Consider the following 24,402-nt stretch of genomic DNA (forward strand, 5'->3'; position numbering starts at 1 on the left):
TCCCACCTTGAGCAATGATGAGATGATATGCTATGCTGAGCATAGGGAGAGCCGCACTTCCTTTGACAGGGGTCTAACATGATATAGCACCAAGGAAGGATATCCTCTGTAGCTTCCTTCTGTCGCTGCAGTTCCAATGATAGTAATTCACGCCAGTGATGATGTAAAGTAGCAATCCATTTATGAATGGGAGATTCTATTTGTCATGAAATGTCATCTATGTGCCCTCATTTACTTTTGGTCTCCTCCAACTATATATATAAGACAATCAGAGGAATAGATAGGGTGGACAGTGAGAGCCTTTCCCTTGGATGGTGAAGGTTAACATGAGGGGACGTAGCTTTAGATTGAGGGGTGATAGATTTAGAACAGATATTAGGGCTTCACTCAGAGAGTAGTAGGGGCATGGAGCAGCCTGCCTGCAACAGTAGTAGACTCACTAACATTAAGGGCATTTAAATGGGCATTGGACATACATATGGATAATAATGGAACGGTGTAGGTTAGATGGGCATCAGATTATTTTCACAGGTCAGCGCAACATTGAGGACTGAAGGGCCTGTACTGTGCTGTAACGTCCTCTGTTCTATATTCTATGTACTATGAAGTGCTACTGGTGACTAGCAACAATTGACCTGGTGCCCATTGGGTAACAGAAATTGGGAAGGTTCCAGGCCATGGCAAATATTTCTGCCACTGGTGAGTGCAAGATAGCATGAGCATGGCACCATAGAGGTGTGGTGCATACATGATGAGGTGAGCAGTAGAGGATTGCATGAAAAAATATGCTAGAGCTCTCACAGAGCAACTCTCCAAGCAACTCCCTGAAAATGATGTTTCGCTGATCTTTGATAAAATTAAGTTCCTTACCTCCACACTCAACTGTGTGTGATGTCAGTTGAATGCACCATAGACTTTATACCTTTAGATATATAAAAGGTAAGAGAGAGGCAAGAGTGAACATTGGACTGCTGGAAAATGAGGCTGGAGAAGTGGTAATGGGGAACCAAGGAATGGGTACTTTGCATCAGTCATAATGGTAGAAAACACTAGCGGTGTACAAGACTCACGAGTCAAAGGGCAGAGTTGAGTGTAGTGGCCATTACTAAGAAGAAGATGCTGGGGAAGCTGAAAGGTCTGAAGGTAGACAAAGCACCCAACCTCTAGTCCTACACCCTAGAGTTATGAAGGATATAGCTGAGGAGATTGTGGAGACATCAGTGGAGATCTTTCAGTAATCCCTGGAGTTAGGGAAGGACCCATAGGACTGAAAAAATGGGTAATGTAACACCCCTGTAGAAAAGAGGGAGGCAGAAGGCAGGAAACTATAAGCTAGTCAGCCTGGCCTCAGTTGTTGGTAAGGTCTGAGAGTCCATTGTTAAGGTCGAGATTGCAATGTACTTGGAAGTGCATTGTAAAATAGGGCTGAGTCACCACAGCTTTGTCAAGGGGAGGTCATGCCTTGTAAATCTGTTAAAATTCTTTGAGGAGGTAATGAGCAAGTTGGATAAAGGAGAGCCAGTGGACATGATCTATTTGGATGTTCAGAAGGCCTTTGACCAGATGCTGCAAAGAAGGCTGCTAAGTAAGGCAACAGCCCATGGTGTTAGGGGTAAAGTATGGATAGCAGTTTGGCTGACTGGCAGAAGGCAGAGAGTGGGGATAAAGGGGTTTTTTTGAGGATGGCAGCTGGTGGAGCTCTGCAGGAGTCTTTTTCATTCATTCACGAGATGACGGTGTCACCAGCTGGCCAGCATATATTGCAAATCTCTAACTGCCTGGACAGCAGCTCAAAATCAACCACATGTCTTTTGGTCTGGAGTCATGTGTAGGCCAGACCAGGTCAGGAAGGCATTTTCCTTCCCTAAGAAACATTAGTGAAGCAGATGGGATTTTCCTGACAATCAACATTTCATGGTTATCATTAGATGCTTAATCCCAAATTTTTATTGAATTCAAATTCCATTGGCCATGGCAGGATTTGAACCCAGGTCCACACAACAATAGTACTAAGCTGTCGCCTACCTTTGGGGGAGTTGGGATCACATCTATTCATGTTATACATTATTGATCTGGATGAAGGAACTGAGGGCAATGTTGCTAAGTTTGTAGATGACATAAAGATAGGTGGAGGAGCAGTTAGTTGAGAAAATGGTGAGACGGTAGAGGGACTTGGATCGAATTAGAGAGTGGACAAAGAAGTAGCAAATGAAATACAATTTCAGAAACTGTATTTGATAGGGAGAATAGAGGGATAGACTATTTTCTAAATGGGGAAAGGCTTTGGAAATCTGAAGCACAAAATGAATTAGGCATCCTAGTTCAGGATTCTCTTAAGGTTAGCGTTGGCAGTTAAGAAGGGGATTATGATGCCAGTGGTGGACTGGGGTGTACAAAGTTAAAAATCACACAACACCAGGTTATAGTCCAACAGATTTAATTGGAAGCACTAGCTTTCGGAGCAACACTCCTTCATCAGGTGGTTGTGGAGGACACAATTGTAAGACACAGAATTTATAGCAAAAGTTTACAGTGTGATGTAACTGACATTATACATTGAAAAATACCTTGATTGTTGAGTCTTTCATCTGTTCAAATACCATGATAGCTTCACTTTTTTCATGTGTGATTCATAAAACCTTTTTTTAAAAGTTACATTCTCAGGTTAACTGTAACAATTGGTGTTAGCCAGATAATATGTTGAAGGTGTTAGCCCCCTGTGTTCTCTGTCTGTGCCGTAATGTTTAGACTGATTCTCATCTAAAAAGTGAGTTAACAGAGTCTTACATGAATTCATGCAGTTTTTGAACAATGTAACTCTACACTACAAATTCACCCCACAAATGTATATGTATATATGTGCATGTGGATCTGTGTGTGTGTCTGTCTGTCTGTCTGGGGTGGGGGATTGTGAGTGTGAGAGGGAGTGTATATGTGTGTGTATGTGAGTGTAGAGTGTCTTAAGTCTGTGAGGTGTCTGTGTGCGTGTCTGTGTATACGTGTGTGTGTGTGTGTGTATGGGAATATCTGTGTGTGTGTATATAGTGCAATGGTGGTTACCTGTAATGTGACATGAACCCAAGGTCCCGGTTGAGACCCTCCCTATCGAACTTAGGTATCAGCCTCTGCTCGGCCACTTTTCGCTGCTGCCTGTCCCAAAGTCCACCTTGGAGGATGGTCACCTGAAGGTCCGAAGTCGAATGTCCTGGACCACTGAAGTGTTCCCCAACTGAGAGGGAACACTCCTGCCTGTTGATTGTTGTGCGGTGCCCATTCATCTGTTGCCGTAGCCTTTGCTCGGTTTCCCCAATGTACCATGCCTCCGGGCATCCTTGCCTGCAACGTATAAGATAGACAACGTTGGCTGAGTCACATGAGTACCTGCCATGTACATGGTGGGAGGTGTCCCCACGTGTAATGGTGGCATCCATGTCCACAGTCTGACACGTCTTGCAGAGCCTACCGTGACAGGGTTGTATGGAGTTGTGGTGAAAGCTGGACAGCTTGCTATGAACAATGATCTCTTTGAGGTTTGGTGGTTGTTTAAAGGCGAGCAGTGGAGGTATGGGGAAGGTCTTGGCGAGATGCTCATCCTCATTGATGTGTTACAGGTCATGAAGAACATGGTGTAGACTCAACAAACAATCAAGGTATTTTTCAAAGTATAATTTCAGTTACATCACACTGTAAATGTTTGCTATAAATTCTTACAATTGTGTCCTCCACAACCACCTGATGAAGGAGCGGCGCTACGAAAGCTAGTGCTTCCAAGTACAACGTTGGCATGCATTTCAAGATGGCTTGAATACAAGAGCAGGGATGCACTTAGTAAGAAGAATAGAGGGATAGACTATTTTCTAAATGGGGAAAGGCTTTGGAAATCTGATACACAAAAGGAATTAAGCATCCTAGTTCAGGATTCTCTTAAGGTTAATGTTGGCAGTTAGGAAGACAAATACAACATTAGCCTGCATATCAAGAGGGCTAGAATACAAGAGCAGGGATATACTGCTGAGGCTGTCTGAGACTCTTGTCAGACTGTATTTGTGAGCAGTATGGGCTTCAAATCTAAATAAGGATGTGATGGTGTTGGAGGGGATCCAGAGGAGGTTTACAAGAATGATTCCAGATGAAGGATTGTCATATGAGGACTAGTTGAGGACTCTTGATCTATACTCGATGGAGTTTAGAAGGATGAGGCGGGGATCTCATTGAAACTTACAGAATACTGGAAATCCTGGATAGAGTGAATGTGGACCCAAGAGCACAGTGAAGGGACGGCCCTGTAGAGCTGAGATGAGAAGGAGTTTCTGCAGTCAGAGGTGGTTAATCTGTGGAACTCATTGCCACATAAGTCTGTGAAGGTCACATCGTTGAGTGTATTTAAGACAGAGTTAGATGGGTTTTTAATTAGAAATGGGATTACAGTTATGGAGAAAAGGCAGGAGAATGAGGTTGAAAAACTTTTCAGCCATGGTTGATGACAGTGCAGACTCAATGGGCTGAATGGCCTAATTCTGTTCCTATATTTTATGGTCTTATGGTCTCTTGGTAAAGCCAGTTCTTCTCTTCTGTTACTACAGAAATGTGTGGAATTTTCCACAAAGTTTGTTTGGGTTTCTGCTCCTCTATTCTCAGTTCACATCTGTTGAAGATCTGTAACCTTTCTCTTCTGACCTCAAAAGGATGTCTTTGACACTTTCCTTTTCCATGAACAATATGGGAATTGGCAAGAAAGTTCAGAGAATCACATGAGATCGGCATTAAGGAGCTTTTCATCATTGAGAGCAAAAGGTTTTATTGTCCAACTCAAGGTTAAGAATGACATGAGAGTCTTCCTAGTGAGTGACAAGAGGTCAGTTTGTATGCAGTAGTATGTACTAACATCCTTATGATTACATCATTTCGCATCACTGATATGCAGTTTTCTGTTCTCCCACCCACTGCATGGAAACTAGATGGGCACAATTTCCGAAGTCAGAATGGTAACCTGGTGACTCCAATTTGCCACTTGCTCCTCCAGACATCCACCAGTCATCAACATCTCAGGGCGTGCTTCATGGGCAGCAACTGCATGTAATTCAGCAGCACCTCCAAATCCCCATTGGCAAAGCAGGCTGTCAGTTACCCCCTGTCTGGCATGTCCAGGACAAATAAAACAGATCATTCAGGGCAGATACAAGATGATGGTGTGCAATTGGGCTTTAAGGATAGCGTCTTTAAGGATAGCTTTAAGGAGGACCTGGGAAAGGCTAATTCTTCCACCAATGGCACTTGGGAAAAAATGCTGCGTGGAGTACTATAGAGGCTTGCTACTTGGTTAATGAATTAAGTTTAGGAAGATAGAATGGGAAAATCTCTCAGGCTCCCAGGGAGAGAAACACTCAATGAAACTCACTAAAATTGGCACTTAGCCAGTTTCTGCTAAGAATCAGTCTGGGTTGGAAGTACAATGGTTTGTGTAAACTTCTCAAATGACTCTACAACATCACCAACCTCCCAGTCATCAAAGACATTCTAATTAAATTTGTTCCAAGTGATTGTTTTCTTATTCACGTCCAACTCCAGTCTCCCTGCTCTTGTAAGTTAGAAATAATTGCACTTTAGGCTCAAAATATTGAAGCTTCATCAACTGTACATCTAATTATGATCCAAGTGTTGGTTCCAATAAACTAATATTACTCAGCATCTGATTGATATGCAGCAGTGATATGTGGCACGCTGGATGTATGTTCACGCAATAATTAGTTCCTAGCTCTTTTCAAACAGTATACAAATATAGGGGAGGGGATGGCCTAGTGGTATTGTCATTGGACTGGATGTCACTGTCCAGAGACTCAAGTATTGTACTGGGGACCTGAGTTCGAATCCTATCATGACAGATGTTGGAATTTGAATATAATCAAAAATGATGACCATGTGTCAATTGTTGAAAGAACTCACCTGGTTTACTAATTCCGTTTAGGGAATGAAACAGCCACCTTTACCACATCTGGCCTACACAGGCCCACAGCAATGTTGACCCTTAACTGCCGAATGGGCAATAAATACTGGGCTGGTCAGTGATACCCATAGACCATGAATGAATTTTTTAAAAAATTCATTATTTCGACTATCTGATTTATACTTCAAATCAATGCCCTGCTCATGTCAATATGTTGCCCCCAATTCCATATGCTGTCATAGATGTTCATGGTATCTCATCTAGAAATTTATTAAAGATCAATTGGAAGTCCACATCAATGACAGTCATGGACAAATCCATGTTTACCTTATTAACTACCTCCTCAAAAAAATCAATTAGGTACACTATTGTGTTTAATTTTTTAGATACCCATTCTTATTCTCAGCGATTAGTTAATTGTTGTTCATATTGTCTGTTATTCTGTCCTAAATAATAGATTTTATTAATTACTCCATAACCATCATTAACCTAAAGGCCTATAATCTCCCAGCTTATGTCTTTCACAATTCATACGACAGAGGAACCTCAATTATCCGAACAAGATGGGCGGGCACTATTTCACTTGGATAAATGATTTTTGGTTAATTGATTCAATGCCTTTCCTCTGGGGCTCTGAGTTTTCTGTTACGTCCACTCTCTGTTCAGGAGACTAGGCAGCGCGTGAGCTCCCGTCTGTCCCCCGCCAACCTTGTCCAACTCTGCCCCTGCCCATCCCGTGCAACTCCACACCCTGCCTGCCCTCCCATGCAACATCCCGCCCGCTGTGCACACCCTGTGCAACACCGCCCGCCACCCCGTGCAACACCATGCCCCCGTGTGCCCTCTGTGCAAAGCTGCCCACCCCCTGTGCTCTCCCATGCAACACTGCCAGCCCGTCAACCCCCAACTGCCACCCCACCTGCCCCAAACCTGTCCAACACTGCCCCCTTCACCCACCCCCACCCCCCTCAACCGTGCACCCCCGTCCAACAAGACTGCTGCTGCTGCTTCCTTTTTGGGCAGGGGGGGGGGGGGGGGGGGTGAGTCTCCAAATACCACACAAACATAGCCAGACGCACACACCTTTTTACTGCAACTTTTTGACAGGTTACACCCTTGCCCTATACCAGACAATATTGGAGAGACTATCTGGGGAAGGCAAGTTTAAGATACATGCCTGTGTAGAACTCCAGGGAAAGTGTAGTGAGAGAGGAGAGAGAGAGAGAGAGAGAGCAGTAGGTCAGTCATTTGGAGATAGCGCCTGGGGTCCCAACGATGTCCAGGACTGTTCTCGGCAGCATTTCAATCAGCCGATTTCACTTTTAATCGCTGTAGACAAAAGACGCGATCAGTGTTGGAAACACGTCTTTCATGTAATGTTTCTATCGGGACCTCGAGATCTTCTTCACATAATCTGATATTCAGATAATTGATATTCAGATAATTGAGGTTCCTCTGTATTCAGGTGACAGTGGTAGCAATCCAACACATGAAAGTACATACTTCTTTGGAATTATACTGAAATGTAATGTGTTTCGACACACATCATATAGAGTACAAAATGCTTTCCTGCAGCAGAAAATTTGTTATTATTCAAATTGAACTCAGAGCAGCATTTCACAACCTTCACAGTATTTTAGGTGAAATGTACTGACACATAGTTAATGCACAAGTTCAAGGGACATCAAGTTGTGCCAAATCTCTTATTCTAATCATACAACGGTCTTTCGAAACTTGTGGAGTGAGGCCAAAGTAAGCAGTCCACATGGCGATATCATGTGCTTTGTCAAGAAGAAATGGGTACAATGAGACAGAAAGTTATGCAAATATGTTGACCTTGTAGTGTTGGAGTTAAAGGGACACGCAAAGAAAAAGGTGAACATGGAGAGGATTTTCTTTTGGAAACAAGAAAAGGCAATGCAATGTCCCAGATATTCTGCACTCTTCCTGACTAAAAATCAGTCCAGAAATTGTGAAGATGAGCAAAAGCTCATTCAGGATGTAGATTTAATCAGAGGGTGTTGTGGATTTATCTTATTAATAAATATCTTGCAAGAACAAAGTTTGTAAGGAAACTTGAAGAGTTTTGTGCTCTGTATTGTTCAATAACTGGCTAACTCTTGATCTTTCCTAATTTCCTTTAACCCAACATTGCTGTCCAAGATTGTAATGATTGTTTTGGATTCACACTGTATGCATGTTTGACAGATTAATAACCTTGAACAAACTGGCGCAACGGATTTAGCTGTCTTGCCATCTTTTGGATACTTAGCATCATTGCTGAGATTTTGATGTATCAATCAGCTGAAAATGTGTTGCTGGAAAAGCGCAGCAGGTCAGGCAGCATCCAAGGAGCAGGAGAATCGACGTTTCGGGCATGAGCCCTTCTTCAGGAATGCCTGAAGAAGGGCTCATGCCCGAAACGTCGATTCTCCTGCTCCTTGGATGCTGCCTGACCTGCTGCGCTTTTCCAGCAATATATTTTCAGCTCTGATCTCCAGCATCTGCAGTCCTCACTTTCCCCATGTATCAATCTCAGCCAGTTTTCAAAGGCCAAACTTTTCATTTGCGATCACAGACTTCAAGTTGTATACAGAATCCACTGAATGCTTGAGGAACAACATTCATCTTTCAAATATGTAACTAATTGCTCTATTCAATGTAGAGTTCAACAATTTTGAATCATAATTTCAGTTCTTAACTTTTGTACAACAATTACTACATACGATTTTCCTTTTCTCATTCATAGCTCCCTGAGACACAGCTTTTATTTTTTGCTTGTTCCCCAGTATCGGTGCTTTTGTAATTTCTTGCATCCTATCAAAGATGTCCATTTTTCTTTTTTCCTTTTGTTCCCCTGTTTCCTTCCTCTGTATTTGTAACATCTCTAATTTATTCTGGTTCTGATGGAAAGGCATCAATCTGAAATATTAACTCTAAGTCTTTTACACAGATGCTGCACTGACACTCCTTATGTTTTCAGCACTTTCTTTTTGATTTCAGACTTTGAACATCTGCAATATTTTGCTTTTGTACTGAATTTGTCTATTGATGCAATAAAGTCATTAAACTCCTTCTGAACTCTTGTAACCCCATTCTGTGTGGCTTTACCTTTCTATGTCAGATCTTTTCCTTTTTCTATTCTTCTATCCCTTTGCTAACTGTGACTGACTTCTAAAATATTGTGTTCAAGACAGAATCTACAATATATTTGATTTACAAAGCAAATGCCTTCAATTTAATTTCAATCAATCTTTGGGATCCACCCCCTTTCCATTTGATAGAAAAATGAATTGAGTTTTAATGTTTGTGATAGAGATCCCCTTATTTGGTGTCAAATATCTTAAGATAGGCATATGTCACAGAAGTGTAATGAACAAATTCCTAACTGCTTGTGAGAAAGGCCAGGATGACCCATTAGCTGTAAACTGTTTACTTTCTGGACCATAAATATGTGCATTAAGATTCCTAAAATTAGAATCAGACATTTGAGTTTATTTGTGAAGATTATTTTCACATTGTTTCAAAATACTCAAAACCACATGGATAATAGGACGATGTACAAGATGATAGCTCTCATGGATATCAAAACATAATCCCACATCCCCCTAACAAACTTGGGTGCTTTTGTTTCCCATTACAAATTGGTACCAGATACTACTATGAAAAATGATTTTGTTTTTTTTTCAGACATGTAGGACTAACTTCAAGTATGTGTGGTCCTGGAATTGACTCTTTCCCCAGTTTGCAACAGGATTTAATTTTAAGAGCATCTTTGAACAAATGCACTGTGGTGTTTAAAATATTGAGGGAGAGAACAAACAAGGAACTACAGGCCAGTTCATATGATATCAGTCATGAGGAGAATGCTGAGGTCGACTGTGAACAAGAATGTCAATTAGATAATCATAACGTCATTAGGCAAAATCTTCATAGATTAAAGACCAGGGAACTGTGCTTCAGAAATTTTCTGGGCAGTATTGAGGATGCAACCAATGGGATAGATGAAATAATGTTGCAGGTATGGAATTACAAAAGGCATATTATAATGTGCCACAAAAAAAACGTAAAACCTGGGTTCGATTCTAGCACGGGCAACTGTCTGTGTGGAGTTTGCACATTCTCCCTGTGGGTTTCCTCTGGGTGCTCTGGTTACCTCCCACAATCCAAACATGTGCAGGTTAAGTGAATTGGCCATGCTAAATTGCCCACAGTGTTCAGGGATGTGTATTAGTCAGGGGTAAATGTAGAGTAATCGGGGAATGTGTCTGGGTGGGGTACTCTTCAGAGGTTGGCGTGGACTTGCTGGGCTGAAGAGCCAGTTTCCATACTGTAGTGATTGTATGATTTTAAAATAATCATTGAATAGTTACAGTACAGAGGTCCATCATGAGACCTTGATTCAACAATAAAATCACAAACAACAAGGTGCTCTATTATGCTGAAGTCAACAACAAGGGGGCCACCCTCTAGAAAATTCAGATAAGCAGGATATGTCTCTTGCTTGGATGACTTACAAAGTTCTCATAGGGCATGACAGACAGGATACAGAAAGGATGTTACCCTGACTCGAAAACCAGAGGACATAACTTCAAGATAAGGTGCAGGCCATTTACAACTGAGAGGAGGAGGAATGTCTTCACTCAGACGGTCGCAAATCGTTGGAATTTTGGACCCCAGAGATTTTGGAAGCTCAATCATTGAGCATGTTCAAGTCAGAAATTGATAAGCTTCTGGAGATCATTGACAGCCAGGGATATAAGAACATAAGAATTAGGAGCAGGAGTAGGTCATCTGACCCTTCGAGCCTGCTCCAGCATTCAATAGGATCATGGCTGATCTTTTCATGGACTCAGCTCCACTTACCTGCTCTCTCACTATAACCCTTGATTCCTTTACTGTTCAAAAAACCATCTATCTTAGCTATAAAAATATTTACTGAGGAAGGCTCAACTACTTCACTGGGCAGGGAATTCCATAGATTCACAACCCTCTGGGTGAAGACGTTTCTTCTCAATTCAGTCCTAAACCTGCTCCCCTGAATTTGAAGCTATTCCCCCTTGTCCTAGTTTCACCCACCAGTTTAAACATCTTCTCTACCTCTATCTTACTTATTCCTTTCATAATTTTACATGTTTCAATAAGAATCCTCCCCCAATTCTTCTCAATTCCAATGAATGTAATCCCAGTCTACTCAGTCTCTCCTCATAAACCAACCCTCTCAACTCCGGGATCAATCTAATAAAACTTCTCTGCACCCACTCCAGTGCCAGTACATCCTTTCTCAAGTAAGGAGACCAAACCTGTATGCAGAACTCCAAGTGTGGCCTCACCAACACCCTAAACAGCTGCAACATAACCTCCCTGCTTTTAAACTCAATCTGTTTTGCAAGGAAGGACAAAATTCCATTTGCCTTTTTAATTACCTGTTGCACTTGCAGACAAACCTTCTGTGATTCATGCAGAATGACACCCAGGATGCTCTGCACAGCAGCATGCTATAATTTTTTTACCATTCAATTAATAGTCCTTTTTACTGTTATCCTTACCAAAATAGATGACTTCACATTTCTTAATACTGTACTCCATCTGCCAGACCTTTGCCCACTCACTTAAAGTTATTTATATCCCTCTGTAAAATTTCACAGTCCTCTGTACACTTTGCTCTGCCACTCATCTTAGTTTCATCTGCAAAATTTGATAGACTACATGTGGTCCCCAATTCCAAATCATCTATGTAAATTGTGAGTAATTGCAGTCCCAACACTGATTCCTGAGGCACACCACTGGTCATTGATGATTCCTGTTGAAGGGCTCTTGCCCAAGATGTCAATTCTCCTGCTCCTCGGATGCTGTCTGACCTGCTATGCTTTTCCAGCCCCACACTCTCGACTCTGATCTCCAGCATCTGCAGTCCTCACTTCCTACCAGTCACTGATCGCCAACCAGAAAAGTGCTCGTTTACTCCCATTCTTTGCTTCGTGTTAGTTAACTAATCCTATAACCATGCTAATACATTACTCATAATGCCATGCATCCTTATCTTGTGCAGCTGCCTTTTGTGTGGCATATTGTCAAATGCCTTTTGGAAATCTAGATACACCACATCTACTGGATCCTAGTTGTCTGCCGTGCTCGTAATGTCTTCATAGAATTTCAGTCGGTTAGTTAAGCATGAACCTTTCATGAACCCATGCTGCTTCTGCCCAACGGGACAATTTCTATCTGGAGGTGGTGTGGGAAAATGTCATCGATGAGATGATCAGTCAAGTCTAGAATGATAGGGCATGCTCGCTGGTTTAAATGGCTCGCTTATTTCTATGTTTGCATGTTTATTTGTATGCTTGAGCAATAGTGAAAGAGCTAAACTGAACAGATATACCAAATTCAAAAAATCAGCCACTCTCCAGTATAGGTTGTTTCCCCATTTAAAGCTGAATAAAACTTACTTTAGCTTCCTGCCTTACTATAGTTCTTATCCAGTTCAAAACGTAATAAGGGCTAGCTGGGGACCACACTTTGAGAGTCATAGAGATGTACAGCATGGAAACAGACCCTTCAGTCCAACCCATGATGCTGACCAGGTATCCCAACCCAATCTAGTCCCACCTGCCAGCACACGGCCCACATTCCTCCAAACCCTTCCTATTCACATACCCGTCCAAATGCCATTTAAATGTTGCAATTGTACCAGTCTCCACCACTTCCTCTGGCAGCTTATTCCATACACATACCACCCTCTGCTTGAAAATGTTGCCCCTTAGGTCTCTTTTATATTTTTCCCCTGTCACCCTAAACCTATGCCCTCTAGTTCTGGACTCCCCGACCCCAGAGAAAAGACGTTTTCTATTTATCCTATCCATGCCCCTCATAATTTTGTAAACCTCTATAAGGTCACCCCTCAGCCACCGACGCTCCAGGGAAAACAGCCCCAGCTTGTCCAGCATCTCCCTATAGCTCAAATCCTCCAACCCCTCCAACCCTCCAACCCTCCTTGTAAATCTTTTCTGAACCCTTTCAAGTTTCACAACATCTTTCCGATAGGAAGGAGACCAAAATTGCACGCAATATTCCAACAGTGGCCTAACCAATGTCCTGTACAGCTGCAAATGTCCTCCCAACTGCTGTACTCAATACTCTGACCAATAAAAGAAAGCATACCAAACGCCTTCTTCACTATCCCATCTACCTGTGACTCTACTTTCAAGGAGCTATGAACCTGCACTCCAAGGTCTCTTTGTTCATCAACACTCTCTAGGACCTTACCATTAAGTGTATACATCCTGCTAAGATTTGTTTTCCCAAAATGCAGCACCTCACATTTATCGGAGTTAAATTCCATCTGCCACTTCTCTGCCCATTGGCCCATCTGATCAAGATCCTGTTGTAATCTGAGCTAACCTTCTTCTCTTTCCACAACATCTCCAATTTTGGTGTCATCTGCAAACTTGTTAACTGTACCTCTTATGCCTGCGTCCAAATTATTTATGTAAATGACAAAAACTAGAGCACCCAGCACCCATCCTTGTGGCACTCCACTGGTCATAGGCCTCCAGTCTGACAAACGACCCTCCACCACCACTCTCTGCTTTCTACCTTTGAGCCAGTTCTGTATCCAAATGGGTAGTTCTCCCTTTATTCTGTGAGACCTAACCTTGCTAACCAGTCTCCCATTGGGAACCTTGTCAAATGCCTTACTGAAGTCCATATAGATCACATTTACCACTCTGCCCTCATCAATCCTCTTTGTTACTTCTTCAAAAAACTCAATCAAGTTTGTGAGACATGATTTCCAACGCACAAAGCCATGTTGACTATCCCGAATCAGTCCTTGCCTTTCCAAATACATGTACATCCTGTCCCTCAGGATTCCCTCCAACAACTTGCCCATCACCAACGTCAGGCTCACTGGTCTATACTTCCCTGGTTTGTCCTTATTACTCTTCTTTAAGAGTGGCACCACGTTAGCCAACCTCCAGTCTTCCGGCACCTCACCTGTGATTACCGATGATACAAATATCTCTGCAAGAGGCCCAGCAATCACTTCTCTAGCTTCCCACAGAGTTCTCTGGTACACCTGATCAGGTCCTGGGGAATTATCCACCTTTACCCATTTCAAGACATCCAGCACTTCCTCCTCTGTAATATAGACATTTTGCAAGATGTCACCATCTATTTCCCTACAGTCTATATCTTCCATATCCTTTTCCACAGTAAATACTGATGCAAAATACTCGTTTAATATCTTCCGCATTTTCTGCGGCTCCACACAAAGGCTACCTTGCTGATCTTTGAGGGGCCCTATTCTCTCCCTAGTTACTCCTTTGTCCTTAATGTATTTGTAAAAACCCTTTGGATTCTCCTTAATTCTATTTGCCAAAGCTATCTCATGTCCCCGTTTTGCCCTCCTGATTTCCCTCTTCAGTATACTCCTACTTCCTTTATACTCTTCTAAGGATTCACTTGATCTATCCTGTCTGTACCTTACATATGCTTCCTTTTTTTTTCTTAACCAAACTCTCAATTTCTTTAGTCATCCAACATTCCCTATACCTACCAGCCTTTCCTTTTGCCCTAACAGGAATATACTTTCTCTGGACTGTCATTATCTAATTTCTGAAGGCTTTCCATTTTCCAGCCATCCCTTTACCTGTGAACATCTGCCCCCAATCAGTTTTTGCACGTTCTTGCCTAATACTGTCAAATTTGCCCTTTCTCCAATTTAGAACTTCAACTTTTAGATCTGTCTATCCTTTTCCATCACTATTTTAAATCTAACAGAATTATGGTCGCTGGCCCCAAAGTGCTCCCCCACTGACACCTCAGTCACCTGCCCTGCCTTATTTCCCAAGAGTAGGTCAAGTTTTGCACCTTCTCTAGTAGGTACATCCACATACTGAATCAGAAAATTTTCTTGCACATATTTAACAAATTCCTCTCCATCTAAACCCTTAACACTATGGCAGTCCAAGTCATTGTTTGGAAAGTTAAAATCCCCTACCATAACCACCCTATTATTCTTACAGATAGCCGAGATCTCCTTACAAATTTGTTTCTCAATTTCCCTCTGACTATTAGGGGGTCTATAATATATTCCCAATAAGGTGGTCATCCCTTTCTTATTTCTCAGTTCCCTCCAAATAACTTCCCTGGATGTACTTCCAGGAATATCCTCACTCAGCACAGCTGTAATGCTATCCCTTATCAAAAACATCATTCCCCCTCCTCTCTTGCCTCCCTTTCGATCCATCCTGTAGCATTTGTATCCTGACCATTAAGCTGCCAGTCCTGCCCATCCCTGAGCCATGTTTCCATAATTGCTATGATATTCCAGTCCCGTGTTCCTAACTATGCCCTGAGTTCATCTGCCTTCCCTGTTAGGCCCTTTGCATTGAAATAAATGCAGTTTAATTTATTAGTCCTACCTTATTCCTGCCTGTCCTGACTGTTTGACTCGCTTCTGTTCTCAACTGTACCAGTCTCAGATTGATCTCTTTCCTCACTATCTCCCTGGGTCCCACCCTCCCACCTTACTAGTTTAAAATCCTCCCGAGCAGCTCTAGCAAATCTCCTTGCCAGTATATTAGTCCCCTTCCAATTTAGGTGCAATCCATCCTTCTTGTACAGGTCACTTCTACCCCAAAACAGATTCCAATCGTCCAAAAATGTGAATCCTTCTCCCACACACCAGCTCCTCAGCCACGCATTCATCTGCTCTATCCTTCTATTCCTACCCTCACTAGCTTGTAGCACCGGGAGTAATCCAGACATTACTACTCTCAAGGACCTCCTTTTTAAATCCCTGCCTAACTCTCTGTAATCTCCCTTCAGAATCTCAACCTTTTCCCTTCCTATGTCATTGTGGACAATTACCTCTTGCTGGCCTCTCTCTCCCTTGAGAACATTTTGCACCCTCTCTGAGACATCCTTGATCCTTGATCCTGGCACTAGGGAAGCAACACACCATTCTGATTTTTCACTGCTGGCCACAGAAACGTCTGTCTGTACCTCAGACTAGACAGTCCCCAACACAATTGATCTCTTTGAACCTGACATACCCCTCATTGCATTTGAGCCAGTCTCAATACCAGAAACTTGGCTGTTCGTGCTACGTTCCCCTGAGAATCCATCACCCCCTACACTTTCCAAAACAGCATACTTGTTTGAAATGAGTATAGCCACAGATGGCTCCTGCACTAGCTGTCTACCTCTCTTAACTTTTGTTGGAGTTGACCCATCTATGTGACTGTATCGCGCCTTTCTATAACTGCCATCCATCACATACTGTTGCTGTTGCAAATTCCTCATTGCTTCTAACTGTCTCTCCAACCGATCCATTCGATCTGATAAGATTGGCAACCAACAGCATTTATTGTAGATATATTCCACAGTAACCCTTAAACTCTCTTAAAACTCCCACATCTGACATGAAGTGCATATCGCTGCAAAGGACATACTGGCACTGGAATGTGTCCAGCGGAGATTCACACGGTTGATCCCTGGAATGACAGGTCTAACATATGAGGAACGGCTGAGGATACTGGGATTGTATTCGTTGGAGTTTAGAAGATTAAGGGGAGACTTAATAGAGACGTACAAAATAATACATGGCTTGGAAAAGGTGGATGCTAGGAAATTGTTTCAGTTAAACGAGGAGACTAGGACCCGTGGACACAGCCTTAGAATTAGAGAGGGTCATTTCAGAACAGAAATGCGGAGACATTTCTTCAGCCAGAGAGTGGTGGGCCTGTGGAATTCATTGCCACGGAGTGCAGTGGAAGCCGGGACGCTAAATGTCTTCAAGGCCAAGATTGATAGATTCTTGTTGTCTAGAGGAATTAAGGGCTACGGGGAGAACGCTGGTAAGTGGAGCTGAAATGCGCATCAGCCATGATTGAATGGCGGAGTGGACTCGATGGGCCGAATGGCCTTACTTCCACTCCTATGTCTTATGGTCTTATGGTCTTAAAGGCCATTTTTGCTCCTTCACAATCTACAGAACCAAAACATAACACTGTCTTATTCCTCTACAAAACACTGCACCAGGTTAAATGAATAGTTATGGCTTATATTTTAAGTTTAATCAAGTTACATATCTCAAAAAGCATATAACCAAGAAAGAACCCACTCTACTCACCACTGCAGACTTTCTGTAGATCCCACTTAAAAACAATACACTTACCTGCTTCTGTGCTGTGAACTTCACCCAAACAGTTCCTCTAAGATTAGTTGTGAATTTCACTGTTTGTTAATTTTCCCAGGTGCACTCCGATTTCCAGTGATACATGAATTCAAACAGCAAAGGCAGTAACTGTGCAGGTTCTCTCTCTCTCTCTCTCCTGCAATGACCTCACCATGTGCTTCCGTTGTCTGCTCTTCTCTCTTTTAAAACTGCTGTTGTTTTGAATTTTTTCCCAAAGTTCCAAAACAATGCAACAGCATATAAAACAGTAATTGCTGCTCATGGAATTTGAGGAAATCACCTCCAGCACCTAAAATACCTCAATAAAGGAGCAGCTGTTACGGCCAGAAATTTTTCCCATCCTCCACCTTAGATTTTCCTTTTAGAAAGATATTGACATTAAGGGCAGAATTGAAAAATGAGACGTGTTGTGTCAGTGAGTGATGAAAGATGTTGCAGACAATAGTGAGAGAGGTAGAGCATGGGCCCTGGTGGAGGTGGGTGCAATAGTTAAAATACGGTGAGTGCAAAATGGTAGAGAAAAGAGTACGGCACTTACCCTGGCAGAGTGGACAAGGTCATTGACATTCTTAAGGCACTGCTAGCTTGCCTTCCACACTAAGGAGACCATTCTGAACTGGATGCTGACCTTGGACCATGCTGTTAGGGTCATCTGCTGGTCCTCTCTGAAAAGAATATTCTCACTTTGCACCACCCGGTCCTCAAATTCCTGATGGAGAATCAAAGCACCATTTCCTTTTTCAACATTGGCAGAATCCGACTATCATAAAGCAAGGTGCTCATGGTTTTCCAGGTGGACAGTGGCCTTTTAAATATGGTGTGAATGCCAGAGATGCTGGTATTTTGGAAGATATCTGTTGTGCAGTGAGCTGTTCCGGTAGGTTAATGTCAGGCAAAAGGGGCAACATCAGCACTGGGTAAATAGTTAATTCGATAAGTTTGGTAAGGTGCAGCGAGACATCCTGCTCGGCCTTGTTGCAAGAATACCTCCAAAAACCTCAGGTCAACTTGCACTTTGCCAATAAAAGGCCACTTTATCAATCAAGGTCTTTCCCTAATACAGGGAATATTTCCAACATTCTTCCATCAGTGATCTATCATTACATTGGAGAAGTGACTGATCCACAAAGGTTCAGGTTCACAATATCCAGGAAGGTGAGAATTTATCAATGTGGCAGGCATTTCTAGGTTACAAAGGACTGTGAACAGCACTCACACGATCATTGTAACATCAATAAATTGATATGTATTAACAGCAGACAATGCCAGTCTGAAGGTGTTCAACTGGTAGGTCACCATAGGTTTAAGATGCTGCCTGTCTGCACAAGCCAATTAGACTTGATAAATTTATAACAAGACTGGCATCCATCTCAGCACTTTCTGTTGGTCAAAAGCAAGTTTCTTTTGGCCTCGGGGAGATAAGTTTTACACTCTCCAATCTTGGCTGATAGCATTCCTCATAGTAATACACAGGAGAGTTACAATGAAACCCATTCAGACATCAGACTCATGATAGAGCAGATTATTGGAATGCTGACAAATATGGACATGTCTTGTGATACTTTACAATATGCTACAGAATAACTTTCAAGACAGCATAAGATACTATCAAAGTACACTGATTTCAACATTGGCCAAATTGGAGATTATCTTGCTGTAAATCTCTGAATTATTTCTCCTCATGTCCATCTAAAAGTGAAACTTCATTCTTAATTTGTATCCCCCAGTTCTAGTCCTTCCTACAATGCGAAACATCTACTTAGAATCCACCCTGATAATCCCCCTGAGGATTTTTATGTTTCAATAGGATTATCTCTCAACTTCTAAACTGCAATAGGTAAAGGGCCAACTTGTTCCCAAGGTAAGTCCTTTATCCCAGTAAATGTTCTCTGAACTGCTTCTGGTGTGATCATTATCCTTTTTCAAATAAAAATCCCTAAATTATACACAGTACCAACCAATGGCATGTTCAGCTGTAGGAAAATTCCCCTGCTTTTGTATTCTATTCTGTGATGATGCTGTGGCTATAAGTGGCATGTTTTGTCCTAGTTTCTTTTAGAATGATAAACAACTTGTGAGGTCTTGGGTTTTTTTTCTAAATTGGAACAATAGAAGCAACTTGAGTGGGTGTGGTCACGCTCTCAGATCCAGGATCTTTAGTTCACTTTTAGTTGTTGTTGCTGGGTCTTAGCACGGTTGGAAAGCAATTAATCTCTCCTGGCTGCTACACTGTTTCCCTCTGGAGAGTTGCTGCATATATCTCTTTCTTGCAAATAGCTTGCAAATGAGACAATCTGTTTTTCTGAATTTGCCTTTTTGCCAAGGGTGTGTTTATGGAATGGTGCTATATTGGAACAGTTACTATTTAGTAGTAAAATAATCTATCATTCTGTTAAGTTCCAATGGAGTTAAGTTATTCAAGTTCCTCTTTGTTTTGTTGTATTATAACTGTAATGGTTGAATAAATTGTGTTTTGCTTAACATTGAATAGTTTGACCAATCAAATTGCATCTCAAGCGCAGCACCTCGCATTTACCCTTGAAATAAGAAAAGGTTAGAGTCCACACCAACTCCTTAATATATTTTCAGGGTATCTTGTCTGGTCCATAATTATTCCCCTTGCAATAAACACCATGTTCCATTTGCCTTTCTCTTTACTTGCCAAACTGCAGTGAACCTTTTGTGATTTAGGTAACACGACAGCCAGATCCCCTATATCTCTGTATTTTGCAATCTCCCTCCATTTAAATAGTATACTAATTTCCTATTCTGCCTGCAAAAATGTACACGTTTACATTTTTCCACATTATATGCCAAATTTCGCCCATTAACCTATCCATGCAATATGTTACCCCCTTACACCATGAGCTTTTATTTTCCACAATAACTTTTGACATGGCACCTTATCAAAGACATTCTAGAAATCCAAATTCAATACATCCACTGGTTTCCCTTTATCTCCAGCACAAGTTACTTTTCAAAGAATATGTTAGTTAAACATGATTTCCCTTTAACTATTTCAATGGCTACATCTTCTAAGATGCTAGGATGAAATCCATTGATCTAGGGATTTGTCAACTCACAGTTCCAATAAATTACTCAGTATCACTTCCTGCTAATTGTAATTTTCTTGACTTCATCCCTTCCTTTCAAATCCTGATTTATAGCTATTTCCAGGTTGCTGCTTATATCTGTTCTAGTAAACACAGATGCAAAATATCTGTTCAATTCATCTGCCATTTCTTTATCCTCCATTACTGATTCCCAGACTCATTTTCCACAGGACCAATACTTAATTTGTGATCTTGTTTCATTTTAAATATATGACATAAATATAAATTAATATAAAGTATTCCTAACTGATTAATGTTTTTGGCTAACTCGCTTTCATACTCCAATTTTTTTGTCTTTTTTTAAGCAATTATTAAGCAAAATCTCCCAACACCACCTATTGCCTCTCCATCTTTCCATAATCTCCTTACCTATTTGTTCTTCTACCTCATGCTCACTGTTGGGAGACCTGTAATGCAGCCCCAATAATAATTGCTTTAAGCAATATTAGGCAAATATAAATTTTCAGAACAGGGAGTGACAGAGATTAAATGTGAACAGGAAGTACAGAAAAGAATTAGTGAGGATGGATGCACATTTTTCCCACAGTGCAGTCGGGGTAACACAGGAATTTAATTCAAGTAACTTGTAGTAAGAATAATTTAAATGGGATATGATTATTCTAATAGGTAGCAAACATGGTTTCAGTGGTAGTTTTCTCAACTCTGAGTCATGTAATGTGTTTAAGCCCATTCTAGAGTTAAAAATATGAAGTCATGTCATGTTGAAACTTCAATGTCATATTGAAGGGCTGCTACACTGTTAGAGGTGTCATCTTTTAAATGGAACATGTCCAGTGAACACTGATGCAAAGTAATCATTCAGAATCTGACCCATTTTCTCAGGTTCAACACACAGCCTTCCTTCCTTAACCTTTAGTGGACCAATCCTTTCTCTAGTTACCCCCTTGCTTCTTATATAAGAATAAATAGCTTTGGGATTCTCCTTAATTCTGCTCGCTAAAGCTATTTCATGACTCCTTTTAGCCTGCTGGATTCCTTGTTTAAGACTGATCCTACTCTCCTGATATTCCAGAGAAACAGGGCCCGTTCTGTTCTTAGCTGCCTGGACCTTATGTATGCTTCCTTTTTCTTCTTGGCTAGTTGAATGATTTCTCATTCACAAATCTTGCCTTTCCTAACCTTTGTTTTCAACAGGACATGCCTATCCTACACTATCTTTAACGTATCTTTGAAAGCCTCCCGCATATCAAATGTGGACTTCCCTTCAAATAGCTGTGTCCAATCCACATTTCCCAGCTCCTGCCTAATTTTGATATAATTGGCCTTGGCCCAGTTTAGTACTCTTCCCTTAAGACCATTCTCATCTTTGTCTACGAGTATTCTAAAACTTACAGAATCGTGGTCACTGTTCCCAAAGAAATCCCCCACCTGGCCGGCTCATTTCCCCAATACCAGGTCCCATACGGCCCCTTCCCTTGTCGGACTATTGATAAATTCTTATAAATTGTGCCCCATCCAGACCTCTGACACTAAGTTTATCCCAGTCAATTTGTGAAAATTAAAATCTCCCATCACCACCTATTGCCTCTACATCTTTCCATAATCTCCTTACCTATTTGTTCTTCTACCTCATACTCACTGTTGGGAGACCTGTAATGCAGCCCCAACAATGTAACTGCACCCTTATTTCTCAGCTCCACCCATAATGTCTCACTACTCAAGCTATCCATAGTGTCCTCCTTTAGCACAGCCATAATGTCATTCATACCAGCAATGCAACTCCACCCCGCCCTGTCCTGTCTGAAGCATCTACATCCTGGAACATTTAGTTGCCAATCATGCCCTTCATTCAACCAAGTCTCTGTGATTGCAATAACATCATACTCTCAAGCACCAATCCAAGCCCTAGGTTCATCTGCCTTACCCACTTTATCCCTTGCATTTAGTATATGCAATTCAGGCCACCAGTTCTTTTGCATTCATCTGCTCTCTGCCTACTTTTCCCCTTATTAATGCTAATTTAATGATTCTTGTAGTCTCCAGTTTCCACCTCGCTGTCTGCTTGTCTTCTCTTCTGGTTCCCAGCCCCCTGCCTTATTAGTTTAAAACCTCCCTAACAGCAGTAGCAAAAACTCTCCCAAAAGGAAATTAGTTCCAGTCTGGTCGAGGTGTAGACCATCCAATTTGTAATAGTCCCACCTTCCCCAGAACCAGTTCCAATGTCCAACCAGTCTGAACCACTCCCTCCTACACCATCCCTCAAACCACATATTCATCCTTCCTATTCTAAAAAATAATGAAATGACAAAACTTAAGACACAATGTTTGAATATTCACAGCAATCGAAGCAAAACAGTGAAACTAGTAGTACAAATTGAAATAAGCATGGTCTAATAGCCTGAGATGTGACTGTAGAAGGATCCAATTGGGACATGAATATTGAGAGAAATGTGACATTTAGAAAGTATATTGGACTAGGAAAAGGCGGAGAAGTGGCTTTGCTAATTAAAAATGTTAATGTTAATTAGACATTCGTATGTTCGTGCAGATTGTTCAATCGATACAATCATCTAATCGTTTATCTTGCAGACCGACCTGTGAGCATTTTGGTTAACTGCATTTGTACACAAAAGACCAGTGACTGGACGTCAAAAGTAAATAATTGGCTCTGAAACGCTTCCAGCACACAAAAGGAACATTCCTGGTTTGATCACGATCATCCCTGGCGGATAGCAGAGCTTTTTTCTTTTCACGTTGAAAATGTGGAAACGTACAGAAGTTATATTTAGGACGAGAAGATGTTTATCCCAAATAGAATATATGAATGCAGAATTACCAGCAATACACATATTGGAACTGTGATTGTCAGGCAGTTATTTATAAATTCTTCCTGTGAAATGTTCACAAGATTGTTATAACCACCGAGTGTAGGAGGGAAGGAACAGCGAGGAGTCCGGGAGCGTTCCGACGGCGATACCCTATTGAGGTTTCACAGTGTGCCCTGCATGCCCCGCCCACTGCACTGTCAATCAGCGCACACCCACCGTGTCCACCAATCATTGCCCCAGAGACGTTGTCACCGTCCATTCACCTGTCTGCCCCGCCTCTCGGGCTGTCATTCAGACATTACACCGCCCCCTGCCTGTCAATCAGACCTCGAACCTCTGAGCCGACCCTCTGTCTGTGTGTAGATCATGCTCCGCCCCTCAGCCTGTCACTCAGACACTGCCCCACCCCCAGGATTGTAAATCACAACACGTCCCTCCCATATTGCTGTCAATCACTCTCTGCCCGCCCTTCTATCAGTCAATCAGACCCTGCCCCGTCCCTCAGGTTGTCAGTCTGACCCAAAGCCGCCGTCAATCCGTCACTGCCCGTGCCCCTCTGGAGACAGTCAGGCCAGATTTAGCCCCGTCAGTTTGACATCACGTCCCTTCACCCGGGAGATGGACAGAAACTGTTCCCGCCCCCGAGCTGTCATACAGACACTCCCCTCCCCCACGGGCAGTCGGTCAGACCCACCCCGCCCCCGAGCTGTCAGTCTGACTGATTCCGGCCACCGGGCTGTCAGTCAGACACTGTTCCCGGCCCAGGTCTATCAGTCAGACTGGGTCCCGCCCCCCGGCTGTCAGTCACACACTGTTCCCGCCCCCTGGCTGTCAGTCAGACATTGTCCCCGCCCCCGGGCCGTCAGTTAGACTGGGTCCCGCCCCTGCGCCGTCAGTCAGCAACTGTCCCCGCCCACGGGCTGTCAGTCAGACTGGGTCCCGCCCCTGCGCCGTCATTCAGACACTGTCCCCGCCCCCGGGCTGTCAGTCAGACTGGGTCCCGCCCCCGAGCTGTCAGTCAGACACTGTCCCCGCTCCCGGACTGTCAGTCAGACACTGTCCCCGCCCCCGGGCTGTCAGTCAGACACTGTCCCCGCCCCCGGGCTGTCTGTCAGACTGGGTCCCGCCCCCGGGCAGTCAGTCAGACACTGTCCCCGCCCCCGGGCTGTCAGTCAGACACTGTCCCCGCCCCTCTGCTCGCTCTGGTGGAGAGGGAGAGTTGTGTGTGTCTCGGTGCACGGTTATTGTTGGAGGCGGGTTTGTGGCCGACGCCGCTCGGGTCGAGGGTTTGCGGTCGCCGGCTGGGCGCAGCGGCAGTGCGGCCCGGGGCGGTGACCGTGCGGCCAGGTGAGC

The 24,402-nt window shown here is 42.8% G+C and overlaps 1 protein-coding gene across 1 annotated transcript in view; it reads left to right on the forward strand.

Moving 5' to 3' along the window:
* Positions 1-24,402, forward strand: part of LOC122564224 (E3 ubiquitin-protein ligase RNF43) — a 225,409-nt gene that overhangs the window by 24,352 nt on the left and 176,655 nt on the right. The window contains exon 2 of the mRNA XM_043718921.1: positions 23,815-24,396. Within this exon, the coding sequence (XP_043574856.1) occupies positions 23,815-24,396 (582 nt within the window). The remainder of the gene's footprint in view (positions 1-23,814; positions 24,397-24,402) is intronic.

This window comes from Chiloscyllium plagiosum, chromosome 28 (assembly GCF_004010195.1).
Source record: "Chiloscyllium plagiosum isolate BGI_BamShark_2017 chromosome 28, ASM401019v2, whole genome shotgun sequence".
NCBI lineage: Eukaryota > Metazoa > Chordata > Chondrichthyes > Orectolobiformes > Hemiscylliidae > Chiloscyllium > Chiloscyllium plagiosum.